Raw genomic sequence first — 21,798 nt, forward strand, 5'->3', positions numbered from 1 at the left:
AATTATGTTTAAAAAATTATTGGGACTTTCCTGGTGGTCCAGTGGCTAAGACTCTGCCTTCCCAATGCAGAGGGCCCCATTTCAATCCTTGATTGGAGAACTAGATCCTCCCACATGCCACAACTAAGACATTCCCATGCGGCAACTAAGACCCAGTACAGCCAAATAAAAAATTTTTTAAGTATATAAAAAATGTTAGCTCGAAAGAAGATTATATCAGTCTATATTAACTGGCATAAAAAGATAACCATAAAATACAATTAAGTAGAAAAAATAAAATATAAGACTATATTCCTATCAAGATCCCATTCTGGTTTTAAACAACAGGTGTGTGTATCTGAGCAGCAAAATGATCTAGAAAACTACACACAAAAGCATTAGCAATGGTTGTGATCTTCATTTAATTTTTTCTTCAGTTTTCCAAAGAAAGTAAGCCACTATTCTTAAAAATCAAGGGGAAAAAAGGTTAAAAAAAAATGAAAGGAACTGAGTCCTATGACACTATCATACATATCAAATGTTTTTAAAAGGTGCATTGACCCAGTAATTTCACTTCAGGGCATTTCCAAAGGAAATAATACAGGTGTTAAGACAAACAAGAATTTCATTACATCATCATAAAGTGGGAAAAAAACTGAAAACAACCCAAATGTTCAATAACTACAGTCTAAGCAAATTACAGCACAGATATTTATTGGAATACCATCATTCCAATGTTGATTATTAAACAAACTATTTTGCTAGGTGGAAAAAAACAGGCTACAATACACCATATTCATAATCAAGGGACAATATACCTTAGCATACAAAAATTATTCAAAGTACATATGTTTTCTAAAATGTTAACATTTTGAATATGACTTCAAATATCCTCTATGTGCTGATGATTCCCCAATTTTATCTTTATAACATAACTCCCCATAGGTTCAGGTTGGTATACCCAACTATATGCTCAGTATTTTCAGTCAGATATCTTAATATGTACACCAGACATAATATATTCCAAATGAATTCCTAATCTTCCCATCATCCCTGGAAAAATACTTGTTAGACCCACAGCTATTCCCATCTCAGTTCACGGCAACTCCAATCTTTCCACTGCACAAGCTTGAAGTTATCTTTGACTCCTCTTTCTCTTACTATACACATCAAATTCTTAGCAAATCACGATGATCCCAACACCAAAATCATCACTTCCTTTCTCCATGTAGGCTTTTTCCTTCTTCTGAGCACCTACTATCCCTTGACATAGTAGAAATCTATCTGTCCTGTATCAGTATCTCCCCAGCATGGAAGTTCAATGAGAGTAGGGACTTTGTGCCGTGGTAGAAGGAAATGGCAACCCTCTCCAGTACTCTTGCCTGGAGAATCCCTTGGACAGAGGAGCCTGGTGGGCTAAAGTCCATGGGGTCGCAAGTCGGATACGACTGAGCGACTGACACACACACACACACACACACACAAACACACACACACACACACACACATGTTGTTCATAATGAAGAACAATACCAGTACACAACAGGCACTCCATAAACATTTAATGAATGAATACACTTTCCCAGCCACCATTTCCTCTCAAAACTTAAAAACAAATCCGTATCACCCACAAAGATAATTACTGGTATGAAGAGAGTTAATTTTTAGGAGGTTCACTTACTGTAGTTACTAAGGTACCTGCAGGTAAAAACAGTTAACAAAAACTAAATTACTTACATAGAGTATAACCCTATTTTTACTAGTCAAAGAAAATTCTCAACATAAGACAAAATAAAAGTCAGACTGAAGAAAATAATGTTCCTTAATGAGTCATCTTACTTTGTGCATATTAGCACTGGCCATGTGATAGGCCAGAAAACTGTACCAATACATGCAATCCTCCTGATCTGGTGAAAGAGAATGTAGCTGGTGATGTCTCTGGAACTGAGTGACCATCTTCTTGTGGAGATCCTGAAACCCAAATTCAACATTTCAGAAGGCAGAAGCAATTTCATAGCCCAAGCATCACAGAATCCCCATCCTCCAAAGTTATTTAAGAATGTACAGGACTTCCCTGGTGACACAGCAGATGGGAATCCACCTGCCAATGTAGGAAACATGGGTTAGATCCCTGGTCTGTGAAGATTCCACATGCCACTGAGCAACTAAGCCCACGTGCCACAATTCCTGAGCCCTCGGCTCTAGAGTCGAAAGCTGTAAGTACCAAGCCCGTGGGCTGCAACTGCTGAAGGCTGCACACCTAGAGCCCATACTCCACAAGAGAAGCCACCGTAATGAGAGGCCCACGCACTGCAATAAAGAGTAGCCCCCACTTGCTGCAACTAGAGAAAGCCTGTGCCAACAAAGACCAAAATAAATAAAATTACATATTAAAGAAAAGGTACAGTGAATCTCCCCACAAGACACATATTAATTACAAAAGGAAAAAACAGTAACTTTACAGTGGAGAAACTTTAACCAGGTAATCAATGTTACTATCACTGATAAACCATTATCAACACCCTGGGTCTGATGCACTGAGAAGGACACACAGCACCTCTGTAGTGTTACTGCTAAAAATATATAACCTTGCTCTAGTCAAGAAAAAACATGAGACAAACCCAAACTAAGGAACACTGTACAAAATAACTGGTGAGTACTCTTCCAAAGGGACCAGAGAAGCAAGCAAGCTGAGGCATTTTCCTAAATTTGAGTAATCTAAGGAAAGGACAATATTACGTAATATGGGAAACAGAATTGAATCTGATCTACAAAAAGGACATTAATGGGAAAGCTGGCAAAATTCAAATAAAGTATCAGTTAACAGTTCTTTTCTTGTTCTTGTTAGTCGCTTAGTCATGTCCATGTGCAACCCCATGGACTGTAGCCCGCCAGGCTCTTCTGTCCGTGGAATTTCCCAGGCTAGAATACTGGAGTAGGTTGCCATTCCCATCTCCAGGGAAAGTAAGGCACAGTATTTAGTCAATGTTAATGTCCTGGCTTTGATAACTGTATTGCAGTTATTAAGATGTTAACATTGAGGGAAGCAAGGTAAAGGTATGTGCACAGAAACTATACTATTTTCTATACTAAAATTCTATAAGACTTATCTATAAGTATAAAATCACTTCAAAATAAAAACTTAAAAAAAAAAAGGAATGTACAGAGATGCAAGTACCTGAAGCTGGCTGCGATTCTTTTCAGTAAGGAAATCTACTTGCAGATCATGTAAATAATAAAGAAATGATTTTCCATTCCGGTCACAGAACAAGAGAGACTTATTAACAAATTCCTGTAATATGTCTTCAACTTCTTCCATTTCCAAGTCCCAGAGGATACATAACACCTAGGAACATTTTAAGCATTTAATGTGCCACAATGTATAGTGAACCAGGACTGCAGGTAAAGAGAGTAACACACAAAAAAATCATGTATTTAAATCCCTGAATAATATCTCCATTTGATAAGAAGTACAAATATGCATCAAGATAAAAAAGAGAAAGTTCTGAAGAAATCAAATGTTTCTCCAGGTTCATGAAAATCACTGAGAAACAGGCAACTCACCTGAGTTCAAATACCAAATCCTTGAAGGAAACTAAGAGTAGTGGGATTTCTACATCCTCTACCCTACCTCCTCAGGCACACAGGTTTTATCTTGCTAATATCCTCTGTAACAATATCCTCAGTACTAAGCCAAAACTTACATGCCACAAATAAGGGGATGACAAAGATTGTTGATCCATCTATTACCTTTGTAGGCACCTTAACATCTTTCTGTAAGATGGAAAGATCTGTGTAATAATCTTTGATGTCTTCTCTGAGCATTTCAACACTTATAGACATGGCTTCATCTAGAGCCTCATAGTCATAAGATGAAGATTTTCTTATCCTCTTAAATTGCTTATTCTGAAGTTGCCTGAGGTAGTACTCCCAGCGGTTGGGAAAATCTCGTAAAAGTGCACCAATTAAAGATACTACAAGAGGGGAACCTAAAAAATAAAAAATCAGTGTTAATACTGTATCATTTCCAAATTACTACCAAATTAAGAATCAATCTGTCCTCACAGAAAGAATTTTTGCTGCATTCTATCCAAAGCCTTAAAATACATAACTCTTGGATTCACTTCAAGTATTTATTCTAAGGAAGTCACTAAAAATAAGAACTATTTCATTTAAGGATGTTAATTACAGCATTGCTTAAAATAGTAAAAGAATTTTAAATAATAACAGGGAAATGACTAAATAAATGAAAATATATCACAATATTATGCCACTGGTAAATTTTTTTCAAAAGATTTTAATGACAGAAAAATGCTCAAGATCTGCCATTAAATGGATAAGACTGAAAATTATGGGAATTCCCTGATGGTCTGATGGTTAGGACTCCATGCTGACTGCCAAGGACATGGGCTCTATCCCTGCAAAATAATTCAGGGAAATAAGATGCCACAAGTCACAAGGCATGGCCAGAAAGTAAAAATAAATAAAATCCCCCCCCCCCCAAAAATTAAAGCTTGACTCTCACTATATTTTTTATTCTCTGAGAGCAGAGGCCATGTCTTCATCTTACCCCATGCATAACATATGTGTCTTCATTAACTATTATTTTAACTAATGAATGAACAACAAAATATCACTATCCATTTAGGGTACCACACTGCTGCTGCTGCTAAGTGGCTTTAGTCATGTCCGACTCTGTGCGACCCCATAGATGGCAACCCACCAGGCTCCGCTCTCCCTCGGATTCTCCAGGCAAGAACACCGGAGTGGGTTGCCATTTCCTCCTCCAATGCATGAAAGTGAAAAGTGAAAGTGAAGTCGCTCAGTCGTGTCTGACTCTTAGCAACCCCATGGACTGCAGCCTACCAGGCTCCTCCGTCCATGGGATTCTTCAGGCAAGAGTACTGGAGTGGGTTGCCATGAAGAACCTAAAATACTAAATATTCTAGTAAAGTTTCTGAATGTCATGTGTTAAATTGTCATGTTCGAGGGCAGACGGAAGAAGCAAGAAGAAACCCAATCCCGCAGCCTCCAAAACAAAAACTATATTATAGAAAGTTAATCAGAATGAAAAAGCAAAAAGTTATGTGCCAGAAGAAGAGACAAGATAAAACCCCAGGAAAACAACGAAACGAAGTGGAAATAGGTAACCTTCTAGAAAAATAATTTAGAATAATGATAGTGAAGATGATCCAGGATCTCTGAAACAGAATGGAGAAAACGCAAGAAATGTTTACCAAAGATGCAGAAGAACTAAAGAACAGATATGAACAATACACTAGAAGGAATCAATAGCAGAATAACGGAGGCAGAAGAATGGAAAAATTTCCTGGAGGACAGAATGGTGGAAATCACTGCTGCAGAACAGAATATAGAGAAAAGAATGGAAAAAAAATGAAGAGAACCTAAGAGACCTCTGGGACAACATTAAATACACCAATGTTAGCATTATAAGGGTCCCAGGATAAGAGGGAGAGAGAAAGGACCCAAGAAAATATTTGAAGACATAATAGCTAAAAATTTCCCTAACATTGGAAAGGAAATAGTCAACCAAGTCCAGGAAGAACAGAGTGTTCCAGGAAGGATGAACCCAAGAAGGAACACACTGAGACCCACAGTAATCAAAATGACGAAAATTAAAGACAAAGATAAGCATTAAAAGCAACAAAGGAAAAACGCTAAATAACATACAAGGGAACTCCCATCAGGTTATCAGCTGATTTCTCAACAGAAACAACAAGTCAGAAGGGAATGGCACAATATATTTAAAGTGATGAAAGGGAAAAACCTATAATCAAGAATACTCTACCCAGCAAGACTCTTGTTCAGATTTGATGGAGAAATCAAAAGCTTTCCAGACAAGCAAAAGTTAAGAGAATTCAGCAGTACCAAACCAGCCTTACAACAAATGCTTGAGGAACTTTTCTAGGAAGAAAACACAAGAGAAAGAAAAGGCCTACACAAAATAAAGCCAAAATGATTAAGAAAATGGTAATAGGATTATATATACTGATAATTACTTTAAATATAAATGGATTAAATGCACCAACCAAAAGAATACATAGACTGGCTGGGCAGATGAAAATCTGAGCATGTATGCACTTGCACTTACACGTCATTCTACATAATCCCCCAAATTTTATGTAATTATTTTATATTGTTAGGTTAATCATGTTTCCACTATGGCTTGCAATTGCAATTATCTGTTATTTTTCATCTGGCTATTGATTGTGAAAACTGATAAACATCTTTTATTGTTGCAATTATGTAACTATTATTCACTTAATACCACTGTACCATGATTAGTCAACAGAAAATAACAGAATTCTATTATCACTAAAACTACCATTTAATAGAAAAACCTGTAATCACTTTTAAAATTCAGATACATATCAGAATTATGTAGGAATTTTTTGAAAAATATAAATGCCCAGGTATTGCTTTTTTCTCCAAAGCTCCATGTTTGGAGCTTTTTAATGAGAAGTCATATTTAAAAACAACTGGACTATGTGATGACCTCTTACTTTTACCTAGTTTTTCACTTTTTCTATTTCATATTCAGTGCTCCACTTCACTTAGTTTATGTTTTCCAATTTCTTCATCTTTTTTGTTGTAGTCTTCTCAAGCCTTTATCAAGTGTAGTAAAAAAGCTTTTGTGGGGGGAGGAGCCAAGATGGCGGAGGAGTAGGACGGGGAGAACACTTTCTCTCCCACAAATTCATCAAAGAGCATTTAAACGTCGAGTAAATTCCACAAAACAACTTCTGAATGCCGGCAGAGGACATCAGGCACCCAGAAAAGCAACCCAACTCTTCGAAAGGAGGTAGGAAAAAATATAAAAGACAAAAAAAGAGACAAAAGAGGGAGGGACGGAGTTCCATCCCAGGAAGGGAGTCTTAAAAAAAGAGAAGTTTCCAAACACCAGGAAACCTTCTCACTGCCGAATCTGTGCCGAGCTTTGGAAGCACAGAGGGCAACATAAAAGGGAGAAAAAAAATAAACAAACAATTAAAAATCGCGGATTGTGAGCCCTACGGTAACTCCCCCAGCGGAGAAGCAGCGCAGATGCCTGCACACGGCATTAGCAAGCGGGGGCTGGGCAGGGAAGCGCGGCGCGGGCTGTGTCCCTTAGAGTAAGAATCCGCCCGAATGTCCTGAGCGCTATCTGAGCGAAATAATTTGGGCTAGCAAACCAGACTGTGGGATTTCTACCACGCGAAAAGCCAGCCCTAACCTAAGACACCGCCAGGCTCGCGCACAGAACAAAGAACTGAACAGAGATAGCCGGCTGCAGACCTTCCCCCTCCGGTGACAGGCAGCCAGAGCCGGAAGGGGGCAATCGCAGCCCAAGAGAGACACTATCCATAAAACTGTAAGCAGGCTTTTTTGCTAACTAAAACTTCTTGGGGGTCTGGATGGTCAACATCTGCCTGAGAAGGTGCGCCGGTTTTACACCCAGTTAACCGAGTGGCGGGGAGGCGATAAGTCGCAGCATTGGCGCCCGCCAAACACATCACCTGAGCTGCTCGGATCTGGGAAGAACACAAAACGCAGGCCCAACCGAGTCTGCGCCTCTGAGGACTACCCGAGTGCCTGAACCTGAGCGGCTTGGACTTGGGAGCTCAGCCCAGGGCCGGCCTCGGACTGTTCCCGGCGGAACAACCTAGAGCCCGAGCAGTGTGGGCAGGGAGGCTACACGCGCCGTGAGCGGGGGCAGACCCAGTGTGGCTGAGGCACTGCGAGCGCACGCCAGTGTTATCTGTTTGCAGCATCCCTCCCTCCCTCCCTCCCCACAGCGCGGCTGAACAAGTGAGCCTAAATAAAATTTAAAAAAAAATAGTGTCCTCCACCGTCCCTTTTGTGTCAGGGCGGGAACCAGACACTGAAGAGACCAGCAAACAGAAGAAGCTATAACAGAGGGAACCGCCTTGGAAGCTACAGGCCATAGATTAAAACCCTGTGGTTACTACGGACTACATAGGAAGGGGCCTATAGATCTTGAGAAATAAGAGTCAGACCAAGGAACTAGCCACAAATGAACTGAACCCACAATACTCACAACAAAACCAGAGAAAGACCTAGATATATTTTTACTATTTTTATGATCATTCTTTCTTTTTTTTTTAATTTTTTTTAAAAAAAAATTTTAAGTCCTCTATTGTCCTTTAATTTTCACTTTTATAACTATTACTTTGCAAAAAAAAAAAAAAGACCCTATTTTTTTTCTTCTTCAGCAAACTTCATATATATATTTTATAATTTTTTGACCGTGTTTTGTTTTGTTTTGTTTCTTTTTCTTCTTTTCTTTAACATTGTATTTTTGAAATTCCAAACTCTACTCTAGATTTTTAATTTTAGCCTTTTGGTATATGTTATCAACTTTGTACCTATAGTTTTTTTCATAATTTCTGTGACTTTTTTTTTCCCTCTGTTTCTTTCTCTTCTTCTTTTGTATAACATCGTATATCTGCAATTCCAAACTCTACTCAAGATTTTTAATTTATGCTTTTTGGTATTTGATATCAATTTTGTACCTGTATTTTCTGTATAATTTTTGCAACATTGTTTTTGTTGGTTTGTTTGTTTTCTCTCTTTATTTTTCTTTTTTTTTTTTTAACATTGTATTTTTGAAATTCCAAACTCTACTCTAGATTTTTAATTTTTCCTTCTTGGTATTAGTTATCAATTTTGTACCTGTAGTTTCTTTATAATTTTCGCAACCTTGTTTGTTTTTCTTTGTTTGTTTTTTCTCTCTTTCTTTTCCTTCTTCTTTTCTTTAACATCGATTTTTGAAATTCCAAACTCTACTCTAGATTTTTAATTTTTGCTTTTATGTATTTGTTACCAATTTTGTACCTTTAAGAACCCAATCTTCAGGACCCATTTTTCACTAGGGAACGAGATTACTGGCTTGACTGCTCTCTCTCCCTTTGGACTCTCTGTTTTCTCCACCAGGTCGCCTGTATCTCCTCCCTAACCCCTCTCTACTCTACCCAACTCTGTGAATTTGTGTGTGATCCAGACGGTGGAGAACACTTAGGGAACTGATTACTGGCTGGATCTGTCTCCCTCCTTTTCATTTCCCCCTGTTATCCTTCTGGCCACCTCTGTCTCCTGCCTCCTTCTTCTCTTCTCTGTATAACTCCGTGAACATCTCTGAGCAGTCCAGTTGTGGAGTGCACATAAGGAAGTGACTACTGGCTAGCCCACTCTCTCCACTATTGATTCCACCTCATCTCATTTGGGTCACCTCTAACTCCCTCCTCCCAATTCTCTACTCCATGTAACGCTGTGAACCTCTCTGGGTGACCCTCACAGTAGAGAAACTTTTCATCTTTAATGTAGATGTTTTATCAATGGTGCTGTATAGAAGAAGTTTTGAAACTACTGTAAAAATAAGACCGATAACTGGAAGTAGGAGGCTTAAGTCCAAACCCTGACTCCAGGGAACTCCTGACTCCAAGGAACATTAATTGACCGGAGCTCATCAAACGCCTCCATATAGACACTGAAACCAAGCACCACACAAGGGCCAACAAGTTCCAGGGCAAGACATACCAAGCAAATTCTCCAGCAACAAAGGAACACAGCCCTGAGCTTCAAGATACAGGCTGCCCAAAGTCACCCCAAAAGCACAGACATCTCATAACTCATTACTGGACATTTCATTACACTCCAGAGAGAAGAAATACAGCTCCATCCACCAGAACATCGACACAAGCTTTCCTAACCAGGAAACCTTGACAAGCCACCTGTACAAACCCACACTCAGTGAGGAAATGCCACAATAAAGAGAACTCCACAAACTGCCAGAATACAGAAAGGACACCCCAAACTCAACAATTTAAACAAGATGAAGAGACAGAGGAATAGCCAGCAGATAAAGGAACAGGATAAATGCCCACCAAACCAAACAAAAGAGGAAGAGATAGGGAATCTACCTGATAAAGAATTCCGAATAATGATAGTGAAATTGATCCAAAATCTTGAAATTAAAATGGAATCACAGATAAATAGCCTGGAGGCAAGGATTGAGAAGATGCAAGAAAGGTTTAACAAGGACTTAGAAGAAATAAAAAAGAGTCAATATATAATGAATAATGCAATAAGTGAAATTAAAAACACTCTGGAGGCAACAAATAGTAGAATAACAGAGGCAGAAGATAGGATTAGTGAATTAGAAGATAGATTGGTAGAAATAAATGAACAGAGAGGATAAAAGAAAAATGAATTAAAAGAAATGAGGGCAATCTCAGAGACCTCCAGGACAATATTAAACGCTACAACATTCGAATCATAGGGGTCCAGAAGAAGAAGACAAAAAGAAAGACAATGAGAAAATACTTGAGGAGATAATAGTTGAAAACTTCCCTAAAATGGGGAAGGAAATAATCACCCAAGTCCAAGAAACCCAGAGAGTCCCAAACAGGATAAACCCAAGGCGAAACACCCCAAGACACATATTAATCAAATTAACAAAGATCAAACACAAAGAACAAATATTAAAAGCAGCAAGGGAAAAACAACAAATAACACACAAGGGAATACCCATAAGGATAACAGCTGATCTTTCAATAGAAACTCTTCAAGCCAGGAGGGAATGGCAAGACATACTTAAAATGATGAAAGAAAATAACCTACAGCCCAGATTATTGTACCCAGCAAGGATCTCATTCAAGTATGAAGGAGAAATCAAAAGCTTTTCAGACAAGCAAAAGCTGAGAGAATACTGCACCACCAAACCAACTCTCCAACAAATACTAAAGGATATTCTCTAAACAGGAAACACAAAAACGGTGTATAAATTCGAACCCAAAACAATAAAGTAAATGGCAACAGGGTCATACTTATCAGTAATTACCTTAAACGTAAATGGGTTGAATGCCCCAACCAAAAGACAAAGACTGGCTGAATGGATACAAAAACAAGACCCCTGCATATGTTGTCTACAAGAGACCCACCTCAAAACAGGGGACACATACAGACTGAAAGTGAAGGGCTGGAAAAAGATTTTCCATGCAAATAGGGACCAAAAGAAAGCAGGAGTAGCAATACTCATATCAGATAAAATAGACTTTAAAACAAAGGCTGTGAAAAGAGACAAAGATGGTCACTACATAAGGATCAAAGGATCAATCCAAGAAGATATAACAATTATAAATATATATGCACCCAACACGGGAGCACCGCAGTATGTAAGACAAATGCTAACAAGTATGAAAGGAGAAATTAACAATAACACAATAATAGTGGGAGACTTTAATACCCCACTCACACCTATGGATAGATCAACTAAACAGAAAATTAACAAGGAAACACAAACTTTAAACGATACAATAGACCAGTTAGACCTAATTGATATCTATAGGACATTTCATCCCAAAACAATGAATTTCACCTTTTTCTCAAGCGCACATGGAACCTTCTCCAGGATAGATCACATCCTGGGCCATAAACCTAGCCTTGGTAAATTCAAAAAAATAGAAATCATTCCAAGCATCTTTTCTGACCACAATGCAGTAAGGTTAGATCTCAATTACAGGAGAAAAACTATTAAAAATTCCAACATATGGAGGCTGAACAACACACTGCTGAATAACCAACAAATCACAGAAGAAATCAAAAAAGAAATCAAAATTTGCATAGAAACGAATGAAAATGAAAACACAACAACCCAAAACCTGTGGGACATGGTAAAAGCAGTCTTAAGGGGAAAGTTCCTATATAGCAATACAGGCACACCTCAAGAAACAAGAAAAAAGTCAAATAAATAACCTAACTCTACACCTAAAGCAACTAGAAAAGGAAGAAATGAAGAACCCCAGGGTTAGTAGAAGGAAAGAAATCTTAAAACTTAGAGCAGAAATAAATGCAAAAGAAACAAAAGAGATCATAGCAAAAATCAACAAAACCAAAAGCTGGTTCTTTGAAAGGATAAATAAAATTGACAAACCATTAGCCAGACTCATCAAGAAACAAAGGGAGAAAAATCAAATCAATAAAATTAGAAATGAAAATGGAGAGATCACAACAGACAACACAGAAATACAAAGGATCATAAGAGACTACTATCAACAATTATATGCCAATAAAATGGACAACGTGGAAGAAATGGACAAATTCTTAGAAAAATACAACTTTCCAAAACTGAACCAGGAAGAAATAGAAAATCTTAACAGACCCATCACAAGCACGGAAATAGAAACTGTAATCAAAAATCTTCCAGCAAACAAAAGCCCAGGTCCAGACGGTTTCACAGCTGAATTCTACCAAAAATTTAGAGAAGAGCTAACACCTATCCTGCTCAAACTCTTCCAGAAAATTGCAGAGGATGGTAAACTTCCAAACTCATTCTATGAGGCCACCATCACCCTAATACCAAAACCTGACAAAGATCCCACAAAAAAAGAAAACTACAGGCCAATATCACTGATGAACATAGATGCAAAAATCCTTAACAAAATTCTAGCAATCAGAATCCAACAACACATTAAAAAGATCATACACCATGACCAAGTGGGCTTTATCCCAGGGATGCAAGGATTCTTCAATATCCGCAAATCAATCAATGTAATACACCACATTAACAAATTGAAAAATAAAAACCATATGATTGTCTCAATAGATGCAGAGAAAGCCTTTGACAACATTCAACATCCATTTATGATCAAAACTCTCCAGAAAGCAGGAATAGAAGGAACATACCTCAACATAATAAAAGCTATATATGACAAACCCACAGCAAACATTATCCTCAATGGTGAAAAATTGAAAGCATTTCCTCTAAAGTCAGGAACAAGACAAGGGTGCCCACTTTCACCATTACTATTCAACATAGTTTTGGAAGTTTTGGCCACAGCAATCAGAGCAGAAAAAGAAATAAAAGGAATCCAAATTGGAAAAGAAGTAGTAAAGCTCTCACTGTTTGCAGATGACATGATCCTCTACATAGAAAACCCTAAAGACTCCACCAGAAAATTACTAGAACTAATCAATGACTATAGTAAAGTTGCAGGATATAAAATCAACACACAGAAATCCCTTGCATTCCTATACACTAATAATGAGAAAACAGAAAGAGAAATTAAGGAAACAATTCCATTCACCACTGCAACGGAAAGAATAAAATACTTAGGAATATATCTACCTAAAGAATCTAAAGACCTATATATAGAAAACTATAAAACACTGGTGAAAGAAATCAAAGAGGACACTATCAGATGGAGAAATATACCATGTTCATGGATTGGAAGAATCAATGTAGTGAAAATGAGTATACTACCCAAAGCAATCTATAGATTCAATGCAATCCCTATCAAGCTACCAACAGCATTCTTCACAGAGCTAGAACAAATAATTTCACAATTTGTATGGAAATACAAAAAGCCTCGAATAGCCAAAGCGATCTTGAGAAAGAAGAATGGAACTGGAGGAATCAACCTACCTGACTTCAGGCTCTACTACAAAGCCACAGTTATCAAGACAGTATGGTATTGGCACAAAGACAGAAATATAGATCAATGGAACAAAATAGAAAGCCCAGAGATAAATCCACACACATATGGACACCTTATCTTTGACAAAGGAGGCAAGAATATACAATGGATTAAAGACAATCTCTTTAACAAGTGGTGCTGGGAAATCTGGTCAACCACTTGTACAAGAACGAAACTAGAACACTTTCTAACACCATACACAAAAATAAACTCAAAATGGATTAAAGATCTCAACGTAAGACCAGAAACTATAAAACTCCTAGAGGAGAACATAGGCAAAACACTCTCTGACATACATCACAGCAGGATCCTCTATGACCCACCTCCCAGAACATTGGAAATAAAAGCAAAAATAAACAAATGGGACCTAATTAACCTTAAAAGCTTCTGCACATCAAAGGAAACTATTAGCAAGGTGAAAAGACAGCCTTCAGAATGGGAGAAGATAATAGCAAATGAAGCAACTGACAAACAACTAATCTCAAAAATATACAAGCAACTCCTACAGCTCAACTCCAGAAAAATAAATGACCCAATCAAAAAATAGGCCAAAGACCTAAACAGACATTTCTCCAAAGAAGACATACAGATGGCTAACAAACACATGAAAAGATGCTCAACATCACTCATTATCAGAGAAATGCAAATCAAAACCACTATGAGGTACCATTTCACACCAGTCAGAATGGCTGCGATCCAAAAGTCTACAAGTAATAAATGCTGGAGAGGGTGTGGAGAAAAGGGAACCCTCTTACACTGTTGGTGGGAATGCAAACTAGTACAGCCACTATGGAGAACAGTGTGGAGATTCCTTAAAAAACTGGAAATAGACCTGCCTTATGATCCAGCAATCCCACTGCTGGGCATACACACTGAGGAAACCAGAAGGGAAAGAGACACGTGTACCCCAATGTTCATCGCAGCACTGTTTATAATAGCCAGGACATGGAAGCAACCTAGATGTCCATCAGCAGATGAATGGATAAGAAAGCTGTGGTACATATACACAATGGAGTATTACTCAGCCATTAAAAAGAATACATTTGAATCAGTTCTAATGAGGTGGATGAAACTGGAGCCTATTATACAGAGTGAAGTAAGCCAGAAAGAAAAACACCGATACAGTATACTAACGCATATATATGGAATTTAGAACGATGGTAACAATAACCCTGTGTACGAGACAGCAAAAGAGACACTGATGTATAGAACAGTCTTATGGACTCTGTGAGAGAGGGAGAGGGTGGGAAGACTTCGGAGAATGGCATTGAAACATGTAAAATATCATGTATGAAACGAGCTGCCAGTCCAGGTTTGATGCACGATACTGGATGCTTGGGGCTGGTGCACTGGGACGACCCAGAGGGATGGAATGGGGAGGGAGGAGGGAGGAGGGTTCAGGATGGGGAACACATGTATACCTGTGGTGGATTCATTTTGATATTTGGCAAAACTAATACAATTATGTAAAGTTTAAAAATAAATTAAAAAAAAAAGCTTTTGTATACATATATAAATAGTATGCATTAATATATATTTTATAAAAATTATGAATTTTTTCCTAGCTCAAAAATTTGTGACATTTTGATTCCACCTGTTTGACTTGGTATGAATAGAATGCTAGATTTCTAGTTCATATTCACTCAAAACTTTGCAGTAGTTTCATGTATTTTGGCATCTAGTATTACTGCTAAATATCAACTTCTGCTTTATTAACTAAGCTAAAGCCTTTGACTGTGGGGATCACAACAAACAGTGGAAAATTCGTAAAAAGAGATGGGAAAAAAAAAAAAGAGAGAGATGGGAATACCAGACCACCTTACCTGCCTCCTGAGAAATCGGTATGCAGGTCAAGAAGCAACAATTAGAACCAGACATGGAATAACAGATTGGTTCAAAATTGGGAAGGGAGTACATCAAGGCTATATATTGTCACCCTGCTTGTTTAACATGTATGCAGAGTACATCATGCAAAATACTGGGCTTGATGAAGCACAAGCTGGAATCATGATGCCAGGAGAAATATCAATAACCTCAGATATGCAGATGACACCACCCGTATGGCAGAAAGTGAAGAGGAACTAAAGAGCTTCTTGATGAAAGTGAAAGAGGACAGTGAAAAAGCTGGCTTGAAACTCAACATTCAAAAAACGAAAATCATGGCATCCACTCCCATCATTCATGACAAACAGATAGGGAAACAATGGGAACAGTGAGAGACTTTCTTTTCTTGGGCTCCAAAATCACTGCAGCCATGAATTAAAAGATGCTTGCTCTATGGATGAAAAACTATGACAAACCTAGATAGAATATTAAAAAGAAGAGACAGTACTTTGCCAACAAAGGCCCACAGAGTGAAAGTTACGGCTTTTCCAGTAGTCATGCATGGTCCAACAGAGTTAGACCATAAAGAAGGCTGAGTGCTAAAGAATTGATGTTTTTGAACTGTGGTGTTGGAAAAGACTCTTCAGAGTCCTTGGACTGCAAGGAGATCCAACCAGTCCATCCTAAAGGAAATCAATCCTGAATATTCACTGGAAGGACTGATGCTGAAACTCCAATACTTTGGCCACCTGACGCAAAGAGCTGACATTAGAAAAGACCCTGATGCTGGGAAAGATTGAGGGCAGGAGGAGAAGGGGACAACAGAGGACGAGATGGTTGGATGGCATCACTCAAATCAATCGATTTGAGTTTGAGCAAGCTCTGGGAGTTGGTGATGGAAAGGGAAGCCTGGCAGTGCTGCAGTCCCTAGGGTGGCAAAGAGTTCAGGCACGACTGAGCAACTGAACAATTACTGCTAAAAGTCTAGAAAATACATTATATTAGTGATTTAAAAAAAAAAAAAATGAGGCTTGAATACTTCTAATCCGATTTTGAGAAGATAAAGAATTACCGTTGTGAAAAAAAACAAAACAGGAAACATGACAGTATTATTAACTAAAATACAGATTTTGTTCAAACTTCACAAAATTTTATGCTAATGTCCATCATTTGTTTTCACAGCTTATTCAAGACTCCACACTGTACTTAATTGCATTGAACAGCTTCAGCTGCATGCAACAAATACTGGTAAATTCTCTTTTCATTTTTATTCTATTACAAATAATTTAAAATTTTCCTTGCTATGGATTCTTAGACACACCCATCATTTAAATGTAGAAATTTAATTACCAAATATGTAGGATTTTTTTCAAGTATCTTTGATATTCATTTCTCATTTGGGTGTTAATTTCTCATTTAAATACTTTCTTCTCTGCAATCACCCTCTGTGTTTTTAGTCTTCTAACTTTATTGAGACTTTCAATATTAAGTCAAAGATCTCTCTTGGTAAATGTCACATTGCACTTGAAGATATGTGGGTTATTTTCAAATACCTTTTGATATTGATTTCTAACATAATTCCACAGTGTTAAGAGAACAGACTCTGTATGATTTCACTATCTTGAGACCATGAAATTTTGTACTTTTTTTTTTATGTCCCTGGATATATCCCAGTGTCTCCTAGTTTATAGTTTATGGGAACTTGAATTGAATTTGTATCCTATTTTTGTAAAAAAAAAAAAAAAAAGTAAATTATCTTGTTTATTAGCTTATCTTACAAAAGGGTAAATTAATATCTCTATTAACTCCCTCATACACAAAATAAATAATTATACCTTTACATTCTTGTATAATACTGTGAGCTTGTTCTGGCAAATCTGCTTTCTTCATATTAACAAAAAGGGATAAAATTTCAAGTCCTTTTTCTTTTCCTAAACCACTCTCCACAGGCACTACATATTTAGGACCTGCAAAATCACCAAGACACAGTAAGCAATTTGGTATGCCACATATTTAAATGTAATTGAATCATCATTAAAAAGAAAATAATACTTACCCATTACTGAATCTGTAACACTCTTATCTCTGGTTGTGAGAAGAATTTGACACTGATTGTCAAAAGCTTTTAACACCCAAGGATCCCAAATATCATCCAAGATCAATAAAGACCTTAAAAAGAAAAAAAAAAAACCTGTATTGAGCCACTAATGACATTTTAAACTTCCTTTCAAAAAAAAAAAAGAGCATGACTGTGTTTTGTTTTTTTTTCTAATTTACAAAAATTTTTTTAAAAAGATGTCTATATTGGTTGTTCTTTTCTTTGGTATCCCTTATACGATATACCAATAAGAAAAAGATTTAGAGACTTCCCCTTCCTTCCACCCCAAATCATTTCATATTAAAGTTAAGGGACTTACAAAAAGAGAACTGTGAATACCATGTAAATATTAGAAATAAGCCTCCTAGCATCTAAAAAGAACTATCCAAATAAGGAGATTCTTCCAATTCCAACTTTAAGCACCCAAACAAAATAAGAACTGGGCTTAGGTTAGCATTAGAAAGCATCACAGAACAATGACAATATTTGACCATTTTTTACCTATATAACTAGCAATTTCATATGTTCCAACCTAATAGAATGCATCAGCAAATACTACTTTTCACTTGGTACACTAGTGGGCTTTTTTTTCCATCCAAGAAATCAATTTGTTTATGCATAATGACAAAGAACCTCTGTGCTAATTCCTAACTGGTCCCTCTAAAAACTCTTTTATACTCACCAGAACAAATAGAGAAAAAATACAACTAAAACCTGACAGCATAATTATACACTAGCGTTTTTATCTGGCTGGCACACTACTTCTGTACACTACAAAAAAAGACTCTAGGAATATACACAGGTTGGAAAATTACAAAAACATAAACCAAAATGATGCTGAGTAACAAAATGACTACCTTTATATAACATGGTCTGATATAAATGAGAGTGGTTACAGTAATTTCCTAAACAGAAATCAATTTTATTTTTGCAGAGAAAGAAAGAAGGACTAAGGAGAAGTTACTGAGCAAGAAAAGAGGAAGCGGTTAGTGATCTCAATCCTACTTCTCCATGAAAATAGATACTACAGACTATTAAGGCAAGAGCAAGATACTGGAGTTATCTAGTAAAGAAATCAGAGATAGGGGAGTCTGCTCTCTGTAGTGAGTACGATCATAATCACTAGGAGGTTTTTTCCCAAAAATTATTCCTCTCCCCCAATATCCTGATATGAATCCTCTTACCAGTTTGGGAATCACTGCCATAGTCCAGCCACTGTTACACATGAAAGCATATAGCATCATTAGGTGAATCAGGGCATTAAAAAAAATTCAGAGCCATTACCTAATTCTCACCCAATTTAATGTTACACTCACAAGGAATGCTTTATTCATCTTTGTACTTGTAGCACTTGACCCAGAACCTGGCACAAAACTCACTGTTGGTTAAATGAACAAATGAAAGAAGGGTTGCTAGATCACAGAAACCAAATTGTTGACTAAATCCTTTAACTCTTAAGAAAGGCAACAACTAAGTTTCTGTCTCCCTCTGGTTAATGAAAATAATGAAATAGCTGGTAATACTTCCTGGCACATAATTATAATGGTATTTATTTAATAAAGTATTGAAATAAAAGAAACTACTAAAGTATAGGGAAGTAGAAGAGTTACATGTATACCCAAAAACTGAAATAACACAACAGAAGAATCCCATTAAATAAAAATCTTTCCTGACTCCATCTTTCACAAGTTGCCTACATTTATTCTGTCCTTTGTTCTATGTTAATCTATTAGAAATGATGGTTTCAACGTAAAACGTTTGCATTTTTCTAATAAAGACCACCTACTTAGGAAATATTTCTTAAGAACCTACAATGGTACACAAGAGAGAACACAGCAGGCATCATGCAAACGCCAGTGGCAACCACTTCTTTTTTTTTAAATACAAGAGAAAGAGCAGAAAAGCAACAGTTCTTTTTCAATCTTCTACCCAAGAGCAAGAAAAGATTATGATGTTCTCCAGATGTCAGTAGTTAAGTCTCACTGGGACTTCACACATCTACTGAATACGACCATCTGTACCTTGGATGTTTGCGCAGCATCAGAATGCGGAGACGGTCTTTAGCCTCTTCAATATTAAGTGGAAGCCTCTGGGAGAAGCTCTCATCCTGATCCAATCGTGCACAAAGATTCTGTAGCTTCATCAGAAGCCCGGATTTGTCCTGTTTCCCAACTGACACCCAATGCACGCCTCCTGGGAAACAATCTGGTGAGGAAAAAGAAAATAAATTTAAGGTCTTTAAACAGGAGTCCCCCTTTGAAAGATTTTACTGATAAGCAGCAGTAAAGATTTGTTCCAATCTTTGATTTCATCACATCTTCCAACTTCTCTTGATTCAGAGTTTATATTTGCTTGTAGACTATTATTGAGCTTCAGAGCCCAAATCTAAGAAAAGTTGAAGATGTGAATCATCTGAAGTTTGGTGTTAATCTGCTACATATCAGTAAAATCTTACCAAACAAAATTTCACATCTTTGTCCTGTGTCCTCAATGATTACTGTACAACAGTTTCTCAACAGAAGCACTCTGGACATTTTGGGCCAGATAATTCTTTGTTGTGAGGGAACTGTCTTGAGCATTACAGGATGTTTAGCAGCCTCCCTGGCCTCTATCCACTAGATGCCAGCAGCACTTCCTCTCCCCAGTTATGTCAACCAAAAATGTCTCCGAGGTTTGTCACATACCCCTTGAGGGGGGAAAAAATCACCTCTGACTGAGAACCACTGATGTGGTTCCTGGGAACACATAACTCGTTCATTATCATTCTCATATAGAGACTTCAAGTAAGAAGTTAGGCTCAAGTCTGGCTCTACTGCTTACTAGCTATGATACCTTTAGCAAATCACTAACTTCAATTTCATATACAATACTAGAATAAGACTGTTTACCCCTATTTCAGTTATTATAAGAAATTAATGTATTTAATATGTGATTTGGCTATGTTAAAAGGTTATAACAGATAGGATTATTAGTGATATGGATGAGACCACCTTTCATATAATTAAGCTTTGAACTAGGAAGCATTATAATAAGAACAGACATTATTATTACTGCTACTGTCAACTGACATCGTAATCATTTTTGTTAATCAAGCCACGTGTGCTAAATTGCTACGTCCGACTCTTGTGCAACCCTATGGGCCAAAGGCTGCCAGGCTCCACTGTCCATTGGATTTCCCAGGCAAGAACACTAGAGTGGGTTGCCATTTCCTTCTCCAGGGGATCTTCCCAACCCGGGGACCAAACCCATGTCTCCTGCACTGGCAGGTGGATTCTTTACCACTGAGCCACCAAGGAAGCCCAATACAATGATTACGCATCTACTAAATAAACTAAGTAAAACTGCCAAAGCATGATCATGAATTTAAACTGAAGTTCAGTTAGGTGATTTTCTTCTGCAAAGAAGACGGAAATAAAGTCTGGATAAAACAACAGGGAGCACAGAGAAGCCATCAGCTTTTATTCAAGATAAGGAGAAAACTAAAGAGTATGTACTGAGGAGCAACTGAATAATAGGCAATAAAAATCTAGGCCCAAGGCTGAGAGGGGGCTGATGGGACAAACGGTAAGGATATTATGCTATTAATGGATAGGACTCAGAAAACTGTAGTGAACTTGAAAAATAGAATAGATGGAGGTAGGCAGGGTGGAATAGAATTTTATAGTCAAGATTTCAAAAGTGGTATCATTTCTGGTAATGCCAAAGGCCAGGATCCAACCTGTGATCAGTAAATTATATGGCTGAAGGGGAGTGAAGAAAATAGTCACTGTAGATACATAAGTCAAGGAACTGAGAGGCCAAGGTTTTGGATGACTCATCCACAAAGATATCAAATCACTAAGATTGCCAGCAGAAGGAGGACTTAAATTTATAACTAAGAACTTCAATCATCAATCAATCAGAGGGCTATAACATAACCAGGAAAGATTAGAAAAATGAGCTTCAAAGGACAAAAAAATTAGCTGGAGAAAGGAGTATTAAAGGCCCAGATGGGAGGAGGAGCCAAGATGGCGGAGGAGTAGGACGGGGAGAACACTTTCTCCCCCACAAATTCATCAAAAGAGCATTTAAACGTCGAGTAAATTCCACAAAACAACTTCTGAATGCCGGCAGAGGACATCAGGCACCCAGAAAAGCAGCCCAACTCTTCGAAAGGAGAGAGAAGAAATACAGCTCCATCCACCAGAACATCGACACAAGCTTCCCTAACCAGGAAACCTTGACAAGCCACCTGTACAAACCCACACACAGCGAGGAAACGCCACAATAAAGAGAACTCCACAAACTGCCAGAATACAGAAAGGACACCCCAAACTCAGCAATTTAAACAAGATGAAGAGACAGAGGAATAGCCAGCAGATAAAGGAACAGGATAAATGCCCACCAAACCAAACAAAAGAG

At 37.6% G+C, this 21,798-nt stretch overlaps 1 protein-coding gene across 6 annotated transcripts in view; it reads right to left on the reverse strand.

Moving 5' to 3' along the window:
- APAF1 (apoptotic peptidase activating factor 1) overlaps nucleotides 1-21,798 on the reverse strand; it is a 100,721-nt gene that overhangs the window by 60,018 nt on the left and 18,905 nt on the right. For 5 of the 6 annotated variants that reach the window (XM_044941458.2, XM_044941459.2, XM_044941461.2 and 2 more), the window contains exons 5-10: nucleotides 19,419-19,602; nucleotides 17,356-17,468; nucleotides 17,135-17,266; nucleotides 3,730-3,968; nucleotides 3,158-3,325; nucleotides 1,819-1,950 (exon numbers count right to left, since the gene is read on the reverse strand). In XM_044941458.2, coding sequence (XP_044797393.1) covers nucleotides 1,819-1,950; nucleotides 3,158-3,325; nucleotides 3,730-3,968; nucleotides 17,135-17,266; nucleotides 17,356-17,468; nucleotides 19,419-19,602 — 968 coding nt within the window. The remainder of the gene's footprint in view (nucleotides 1-1,818; nucleotides 1,951-3,157; nucleotides 3,326-3,729; nucleotides 3,969-17,134; nucleotides 17,267-17,355; nucleotides 17,469-19,418; nucleotides 19,603-21,798) is intronic. The other variant, XM_044941460.2, reaches the window with a different exon arrangement.

This window comes from Bubalus bubalis, chromosome 4 (assembly GCF_019923935.1).
Source record: "Bubalus bubalis isolate 160015118507 breed Murrah chromosome 4, NDDB_SH_1, whole genome shotgun sequence".
NCBI classification, from domain to species: Eukaryota; Metazoa; Chordata; class Mammalia; order Artiodactyla; family Bovidae; genus Bubalus; species Bubalus bubalis.